Here is a 9,789-nt window from a genome sequence, read left to right as displayed (position 1 = left end):
GGCACAGGATGCCACATCAGTGGAAAGAAAAGAGAGAGCATAATAATTGGGCTTTAAGCTTCGAGAGACAATACTAGCGCAAGGCCGCCCTCTAGCTTCGACTTTAGAGACTCACAGGCACACATCACCTATCTGTCATCCATCACACAAAATACAGAAGTTTCTCTCAGTTTATTCAGTCATTGTCCTCCTTGCATTTAAGGTCACACATACAAAACTATTATGAGCAGAAACAGCAGATAAAACAGCCTATTATTTACAGTATATACATGTTAGTTATCATGTGAAATCTGTTTTTTGTTTCTATTCATGCAATGTTTTTCATGCTGCTAAGCACACATAAAAACGATGAAGACAGAATGAAAGAAGTGATAGTTTCATAAAAAATAATATCACAATCAGTCAACTACTTATCCTGGACATAAAATGACTGAAAGGGTCAAATTTAAAGTGCAACTGCAGTTATTCAGGGGTTCCTTCATCTTCTTGTATTATTTCTTCCGAAAAGATATATTCCTGCAAACCCAAGTCATGCCATCCTGGAAAAACCAAACAGAAAATCAATGACACTGGGCTGTTAAAATTAGTGAGGTGAAATTCATGTGAGCCTCTACTTCAAAGTTTGCGTATGTGCTCTAGGTTATTGCTGCTTTTCAGGGCAATAACATTCTCCTTTGACAGCGTACTGATGTTTTTTTATGCACTTAATAGAGTAAGAAGGAAACTGCCTCGTAACTTGAAAGCACTCACTGTCTGCGCCCTCTGATTCATACTAACCAATAAAATGAGTTAGGAAATGCTGCTACTCAGAGTGTACTTTTATCTGTCTGTCATCTATTTGATGGTGTATAAAATACTGACTGACAGCAGGGATTTTGATGTTTAAAAAACTTTCCTCTGGAGATTCAGCAGCAAAGCCTCCAAAGATGACAACATGCTTAACTATGAGACATTAATCTGGGCAATCATATAGTATGTACAATTTGAGCAGGGAGATACAGTTCTAAGCCTCAGTGGATTATAAATCTATGTAAATGACAATCTTAAAGTCCCCCTTCACTCAAAAATGTGTTTTCTTCTTGTTACTTCATTTGGATTTATGTGCAGAGTTTGACACAATTAACATTATGTTGTCAGTTCAGCTGCAGTTATTGTACATCATAAGTTTCTGTCAGTTATGATGATCACCTTATGATTTACTGCTGCTTTTAAATGTATTAACTGTGTTGCTGAATAGTACTGCTGCTGTCAAAAGTCACATTGTCAATGTCAATATGCTGTGAGTTCTCAGACTGACTGTGAGTGCTGCTGGTTTCACTCTACAGTTTCAACCCTCACTGGAGTATTAATGTTGTGTGTCTGCAGCCAGCGTTCACCTGCACTCCCTCAGCAGTGAGTGCTGAGCAGGCCTGGACCTGCCACATGCGGTCTCGGATGGTGTGAAGATTGAGACTCTCTGCCAGCTCAGAGGCTGGCGTGGCTGTCATCAGGTCCTGCTTGTTGGCAAAGATTAGCAGTGGCACGGCAGAGAGCTTCTCCTCGTCCAGCAACTCAGCCAGCTCCTGAAAGAACAGACATGCAAGTCGAGTCAGTAACATGATCAACTGTCTGATCCAGAAAACTAATTTGATTCAGAGGTTAAAATGAGAATTTATAGACTGTAATTAATAAGCTGTAATCCTCATCAACTGTAATCATCCATAATCAAAGTTTGATTCTTACTGTTTGTGAGGAGTCAGCACCCACAATGAGGATATTTTCTAAAACTCAAAATGCTCTCTAGTTTCTGTACTAAAAAAATCACATACTAAAGAATGTTATTCTATTATTGCAAAATGTAAGTTGTGTTTCACCAGACCAGTCTCTTCCAACCGTTTCCTGTCTGAGCTGTCAATCACATAGATCTGCAAACAGTACAGTTAAAGATATTAACAAACTGATAACACATGTAAAATAATACATCATGATAACCACATGAAGATAACAAGTTTATTTAATTCTGGCATTTATAACAAGCAGCTTATGCATTTCCTCAACAGGACCCACCAGCACATCTGTGTTCTCAAAGTAGTTCCTCCAGTAGGGGCGGATCTTGCGTTGACCTCCGATATCCCAAACATTCAACTTAAAGCCAGATGACTGAACGCTCTTTATATTGAAGCCCTGTTGAAAAAAGCATGACTTGACTGTTTGACTGGAAAATATCTGTGTAAAGATATCACTAAGCTACTGGATGCATGCGAGTGTGTGCACATTTGTACTTGTGTCGGTGTGATGTGGCTGATATCTTCAGCTGCCAGCTGTTTCAGCAGAGTGGTCTTGCCAGAATTATCCAAACCTAGCAACAGTAAGCGCACCTCCTGCTCCGGTGACTGCTTTAGTCTTCGAAGAATGGACAGCAGGCCCTGCAGGTGGATCAGAGGGCATGTTACAAATTTAGATTGTATCCAAAAAGCCACTTCAAAAGACCTACAAGCATCTTCTCACTTTATTGTCAAAGGATAAAGGACTAAATTGTATCAGGTAAGGATGGAATAAGCAGTTGGCTAGCACCCTGTGCAGGATGGAGCAGTCATCAGCCTGCTGACAGGGATTGGCAGATGAACCTGTCGCAGCATGCAAAAGAGGTTAAACACTCACCCTACAGCAAGAACCGTCTAGAGCACAAGGATTTAGCTGTTAGCCGCTTGCAATGACACACATGTATGGGAACAAAAGCTCTCATTGGTTAGCCCAGATTAGCCACGTGCCCTGTGAGTGGCTTGTTCCCAGAAGGTGGTGAGGAAGGCTTTGACTCATGCCGGGTGCTTTCCTAAGAATGACAATGTTGTCATTACAACCTACTGTACCCATATTGGAATCAACAGATTTTATGTCAATAAAGAAATTGATTCATATAGTTATAATTTCAGTACACATACAGTAAAAAGCATCTTCATCATCAACAACTCACCTATTCACTTTTCTTTTTTAACTTTAAATTTTGTAATTTGAACACGTGCTGGTGGGTCTCCCTCTGTGTCTCCTTTTCTTCCCAATTTCTTTCCTCTGCTAAGCACTTAATGACTAGCGACTTTGAAAATCACTATATAAAAAGGGTTTACTAGCTTGCCTGCACTAAACAAAGTGAATAATTCCAAAATAACAATATAATTGACACATTAAAATAATTACAACTTGCCAAACTGCTCCAAACACCCCAAATTGCAGGGATACATCCTCCTATTTCCAGTGACAGCACATATTTGACAGTGACAACATGTGAACCAGTATGTTATTCATCCTCACTAGCTACTCCATTCATAGGTATCTACTGTTAGACGGTTGTAGTTAACAATATCCAGTATCACATACAAGTCCAGAAGCAGCAACTAACAATCATTCAGTGTAAATATAAATAAAGATTTTCATTAAAGCAGCTATGGCTATGATTGTGATAACTCACCATGTTTTCCTCAAGTGGAGTTGTGGTCCCTGCTCAGACTGAGTGGATTAACTTCATCCTCACCATGCTTCCTGGGAGAACAGCTATTAGGTTCTGTTGCCAGGGGAACCACGGTGTGACGTGAGCGTGAACAATGACAGACGTCCCAAAAATGAACCAGAAAAATATTTGCATGATTTCTACACAGATACAGAAATCATATTTGAAAATTTGATGATGGAAGCTGCAAGTTAGTTAATGAAGTGCAATTTACAAAAAGGTAATAATGATATTTCCCAAGTAAGTTGTTCCAAATTAAGGTGCCACAAAAAAAGACCCATTTTTTATGAGTTGAATAATATTTCTCAGCATCTAGGCATATTTATTGAGTCAACTTTTTTGATCTTTTGTTGCATCAATCAAATAATTCATTTAAAATAATTTTGAGTGAGAAAGAAATGTTGATGTTGGTATACAAGCAGGTAGCAATCTCACAAATGACAATAGTTATACAGCTTTTAACAACTTATTGTGTCTGTACAGTCAGATATTGTAATATATGTATTGTTTGATATGACCAGTCATTGTTTTCCTCTTTTTTCTTGTTCAATTTGCAGTCATTTACTCTTATTTTAGCTCACCATTCACAGTTAAGGGTTCTGATCTGCCCGTGGACATCCAACTTGAGGTAATTAACTTGCAATGTGATTCAGATTTAAAGGACAAATTTGCCTGGCTGGGCTTGGACACATTTATTAGTATCTTTTACCAGGGTAACCCAAAACTGGCATACCTGGCTGCAAAAATGTTGTGCATGTTTGATTTATCTTTGTAAACAAGCCTGTTCTACGATGAGCATCAATAAAACAAAGCTGCATTCCAGACTGAGACATAATATTGTTGAAATTGCACTCATTTTTCTTTAGATATTTCAGGCTGTTCATCTGTTTATTGAATAGATGGTTTATTATAGAAAAGTTATAATACATATAATCTATTTTATGTATTATTTATAGGTTATTATGCAGTGGTTTACTGGTCAGGACCACATGAGAACACATTTGGCTGTATGTGGCCCTTGAACTAAAATGAGAGGGAGGATACAGACTGCTTTTGTTTGTTGAGTAGTTTTGGTAATGTAATGACCCTGGACAGAGATGTTGCCACATATAGTTTTTGATTCACATGCAGTGTATATCATTTGAATTACATTTCCTTTTATGTTATGACATGTAGGCCTACCTTTACCAAATTACATGAGATGGGTGAACAATAAAAAAGTAGGTCACAAGAAATAGTTAGCAATTTAATTTAACAGAACTTATGAACCCTAAGGCCTGTCTCATGTGAAATGCTTTTTTTTTTTTTTTTTTTTTTTTTACACACGCATACACAGCACCCCCTACAGCTTAATACTCGCCTCAGTTTCACGATACTTTGCAGCCGCTGTTTCTCAGTCCAGGAACAACAAAAACATGTCTGAGTGCGACGAGCCGCACCGATAACTGGCAGCAGAAACCTGCAGTCACCTCAACCAGCCGTCGAGTCGACCGACTGCTATATGATTCCCGTCGAGTTATCGGCCGAAACCCCAGAAAGATGCCGCAGAAAGCACTGGGATCCATTGTAGGTCTTCTTTGTACTGGGACCTGTCTGGTGCAGGTAAGCCGACACAAGCGTTCGCCACGTCGGCGGGCTGTCGCCGTCGAGGCCGAGGCTTCTGTGCTGGGTGGAGGCCTCACGCCGATCCCTTTTTTGTCTCCTCCACAAAGGAAAATGGGCACGGCTCGCTACTGTACACTGGGTGACGTCAGTTAGCCAAAGTTTTCATGTTTATATCGACACTTAATTCACTTTGAGATCTAATTAAGCGGTAACTCGGAAAAAACTACATTACTACTACATTTTGACCTCAGTTTCACAGTTTGAATCAGCGGTGTCCAGATTATCGCTAGCTGCTGCTAACTGGTACCCGGCAATTTGACGTGTTTATTCACGGTTGTTTGTATTATAGATGGCCAGACACAGCAGTAGGTCCTAGTGTGCTCCCCAGGTATTCACATTTTTTTAATCAAAACAAGCTGATAACGACACGAACCCTCACAATGGTACTTTATCCCACTCGTTTTGTTTATATAATATATATAACCATTAACACAATGGCGTCATTAGTTTATTATTGTTGTCATAAAAACTCATCTAGCTTAAACATTAACAAACGGTTTTGGGCACTTTGCTATATTTTAAAAACACATGTATTGGACTGTGTCTTACTTTTTTTTACTTGTTGGACTCCCTATTATACCAACCCTACTCTTTTATTTCCTTATTTAATGTGTATTGTCTTCATGTCTTTATATGTGTTGGACTCGTCATGTTCTGCTGCTGTTTTTTGGATGGGTGGCATTTTAAAATTTAAGTCTGCTTTACTTGTATTTTAAAACGACAGTGAGATGTGTTATTCGTCCAGTTAAAAGTTTGAGCCTCACTGTGCAGACGGATGTATATGTGCAAAAGTTTGACACTGTTCATATTCATCAGCTGGAAGTGGAAAGTTTTCTCTGTTCTCTTTGAAAATCAAATTTTAAGGGGTTGGCTTACACGCAGGATTTTGTGACAATCACAAATAGTTTGGAAGCCAATCCTGATCCAAAATTCAACTTTACACAAGTGTAATGTGGAAACTTGAAGCCTCCTCTGCACAAACACTGAAATATATTTGCATATTTATAGATTTTGTCATCTCTATTAAGGGAGAAGGAGCAGATGTAATTTTAAAGATTTTAGCTTGATAATGTAACTTTTTTTGGTGGATTAACCTCATCAAAAAAATTACTATGGAAAGAAAGGTATTTTATATACATCTTGAAACATGTCTGCTGGAATTCTTTAAGTACCAGCATCCCAGTACAGAGAAGACGCAGAGAAATGTGGAAGCACAATAAATGACACTCACTTGACAAATTACAACGGCTAAATGACTCATGTATTGTGATGTCACCCTATCGGTAGCTTGCTATGCTTTTCCTTGTTTACTTGTGTGATTGAATATTGACTCAGACATCCACTGTGTGTACCCTTTGTGTGTATTTAAGGGGAAGGAGTTCTGTTTCGGGGTAAACAATGAGCAGTACCGCTGTGAGATGGGGTACTGCTGTGGAGAGACGGAGTGCTGCACCTATTACTATGAGCTGTGGTGTAAGTTAGAAAACTTTTTTTTGTGTCTTTTCCCAATTCTTTATTCAGATAAATCATCTACTGTTTATTTGAGTCCCATCCATATTGTCCATTTAATTATCTAATTTAGTGATCAAGATTTGTTATTTAATTCTCAAGTGTAACTAAAATACATTTAAAAGTAAAAAGAAACTTGAGCCTGCAATTAAAGAAAATATTTTTATGACAATATTTGAAGCCCATGGAGTTACTGCCTTTGCCTTATTTAGAGTTAGGCCAAAGCTTTGCTCAGTTTGATCAGCTACCTGTAGGTGAAGATCAGATGACATTGAGCCTCTCTCCCCAACAGGGTTCTGGTTAGTATGGACTCTGATCATCATGCTGAGTTGCTGCTGTGCCTATCGACACCGGAGGGTTAAAATGCGCCTGCAGCAGGAGCAACGTCAGCGTGAGATCAGTCTCATGGCCTACCAAGGAGCCTCCAGCGCCTTCATTTCCCCCCCACCACTTAATCTAAGTGAGTAGTCTTTCTTTTTTGCTATTGGTTTAAATTGGTTACTGGTGATATCTTTTATTTATTCCTGAGTTTCCCTGTCAGAGCCCTCTCCACTCGGATGTTGCTTATATGTTAAATACAGATGCCAGGAGCTACGAACAGGGTTGCAGTTGTGTTTGCGTTGAGGCCTGAATCATTTTTTCTTCAGCAGCTTCCATCAGTACCTTCATGCATTTTCATATATCAAGAGATTCCAGTCTACAAAATCTAATAATTATCAGATAAACGTTAGGTTTCAGTTTCACCTCTTATTTCTGTCCATATTTAGCTTAATCACTTATGCTCTCTCTCTCACTCACTCACTCACTCACTCACTCACTCACTCTCTCTCTCACACACACACACACACACACACACACACACACACACACACACACACACACACACACACACACACACACAGTCTACTGTTACTGTCACTGTCTTTTTTCTGCTCTCATTTTTTCTTGGTAAGTCAGTTAAATGACATTTAAATGTTGGTATCACTGAATTACTGAATTGCCTCAGACTGTCCAACCCTGGTCGAGATGGTCGACTGACCCACATTAATTCATTCAGATAGAGTCCCAACACGAGTTTGACCTGTACGTCGCTCTGATTGGGGTATTCATCTTGGTCTGTCCTGAGGTCTTCCCTGATTCAGTGGAGGGTCTGCAAACAGAATATGGCCAATTATCTTCCAAACTTCATGTTGGCAGCTTGCTTCCACAGTATAATTCTTTTGTTGTTGAGGGTCAGGGTGCATATGATCAAAAATCCATACGTAGAACTTGCTTGTTTCTCAACCACGAAGATCCGATACAGTGTCCACCTGGCAGCAGCTGATGCACTTCACCAGCAGTGATTCTCAGACCAACAGCTGCTCTCCACTTCTTTCCCTGAATTAAATGGGCACCTTTTACTATGAGAGTCATAATCTTAGAATTTGAGGTGCTGATCCTCATTCTGATCTTGTCACACTCAGCTGCAAATTACCTCAGGATATATTGGAGTTCATTGGCCAATGCTGACAGCAGAAATGCCACCCTAATGTCAGTGGACACGACTGTCTGAAACTTGATATTTTGTCCACTAACATCACAACAGGAGAGGACATGGTGCACACTTCAGAGTCTGAGGTCCAAAGTGAGCACGTTTGACTTAATGTCAAGAATGTGAGTCCAACTCGGAGCGTCAGTGTGTGCAGATGGTAACTCACACAGAGACCTTCGTAAAATGTACTCCTCTTCTGTTTAAACATTCATATAATATATCATCTGTATAATGACATATTATATAACTCTGGAGAAGAATGGTGTATTTTGAAACCATATATATAAAACATTGCTATTGAAAAATTTCGAGGAGTAAAGATAATTGCAGTGTAAACGTTTGTGGGACTAGCATTTGAGAAAAGCTATCGGACTTTGAAACCCAATGAGCACTTCTAGTATTGTTTGAATGAGGTTTTGTGATTTGGGGAAAGTTTATCCTTTAGTAGGTACACAAGAATTTTGCCTGCAATATATTAGATGAACTATTATTGAAAAGGTTGCACAACCTCTATCCCTCTCTTCCAGTTGTATTATAGTATAGAGTATCTGGCAAAAGTTATATGATATTTAATCAGAAACAAACCTGCCTGTTTTAGCACACTGACTACACAGAGGCCTTACACACTGTCTTCTCACGAATTGTAAAGTAATTTGGAAATGAATCAGAGCTATTCATTAACCTTTTTATTCCATTAACTAGTAAAGAAACAGCTTCTTAAACATGAAACATAAAAATGACTTAGTATCAGTATTTCAGAGGTTTAGCTGTCATTGATCCTCACAGTCACATTTACATACATTATGATGTACTTTGACTACAGTCTTTACTTGTGATTGAGGATAGAATAACTCCAAAGATTTGACCACATTGTCAATAATTAGTTTTTGAGGTCTCTGGTTTGGTTTGGGGTAGATCACTCTCTTAAAATAATGATCATGGATGTAAGCAGATGTATAACTGTCTTTATAAAGCTAAAATGTTTGCATTTGCTGACTTTTATTTAGGGTTTTGGAACGACTGCAAGCTTCCTGACTATGAAGAGGTGGTTGGTCACCCCCCGACACCACCTCCCCCTTACTCTGAAAACCCTCCTGAGGCGACTCCAGCACTCCCTCCACAAGTGAGCCAGCCTGATGTCACCTCGGTGCTACAACCCCTGCCTGAGGCGGCGCCGAGGGCGGAGGCCTCAAGTCCACCATCAGACCAGGAAGCAGTGTCCGTGCCGGTCCAAGTGCAGTGTCTGGTGGAGGAGAACGCGGGGGCTCCGTTGATGGCAGCGGCTGAGGAGGACGAGGAGCTCATCACACGGCGCCGGCATGTGACCGGCGACTCAGGGATTGAAGTTTGTGTTTGCCAGCTGGATGTGGACGAGGGCTCGGGGCTTGAGGAGGAAAGCGACGAAGAGCACCGGATGTGCAAGGTCGCCGGAGGGGACTGCTGCTCCGGACACCGGCAGCAGATCTTCAGACAGAAGGAGCACACCTCTGAGCTGCCCAGCCAGACCGCCAGCACCAGCACTGGAGACCACATGGTGTGATCCATGACGTAACTAACCAGCCAACCAGTGCAGCTTTCTGCTTCACACTGGGTGATACAA

The 9,789-nt window shown here is 40.2% G+C and overlaps 2 protein-coding genes across 2 annotated transcripts; one reads left to right on the top strand and one right to left on the bottom strand.

Moving 5' to 3' along the window:
* Positions 1–399: 399 nt before the first annotated feature.
* On the bottom strand, positions 400–4,215 carry LOC128379843 (ADP-ribosylation factor-like protein 3). Its single transcript, XM_053339484.1, has 7 exons — positions 4,194–4,215; positions 3,446–3,474; positions 2,262–2,405; positions 2,047–2,163; positions 1,854–1,904; positions 1,377–1,562; positions 400–539 (listed from the first exon to the last, which is right to left on the bottom strand). Exons 1-7 carry the CDS (start codon positions 4,213–4,215, stop codon positions 492–494), a joined length of 597 nt encoding a protein of 198 aa, XP_053195459.1. The 3' UTR covers positions 400–491.
* Positions 4,216–4,881: 666 nt separating this feature from the next.
* On the top strand, positions 4,882–9,789 carry wbp1 (WW domain binding protein 1). Its single transcript, XM_053340333.1, has 4 exons — positions 4,882–5,086; positions 6,520–6,622; positions 6,951–7,118; positions 9,197–9,789. The coding sequence occupies exons 1-4, from the start codon at positions 5,024–5,026 to the stop codon at positions 9,727–9,729; spliced, it is 867 nt and encodes a 288-aa protein (XP_053196308.1). The 5' UTR covers positions 4,882–5,023; the 3' UTR covers positions 9,730–9,789.

Source organism: Scomber japonicus, chromosome 19 (genome assembly GCF_027409825.1).
Source record: "Scomber japonicus isolate fScoJap1 chromosome 19, fScoJap1.pri, whole genome shotgun sequence".
Lineage (NCBI taxonomy): Eukaryota > Metazoa > Chordata > Actinopteri > Scombriformes > Scombridae > Scomber > Scomber japonicus.
Note: the sequence above shows the minus strand (reverse complement) of the source record. Positions and strands in the feature narration are given on the sequence as shown.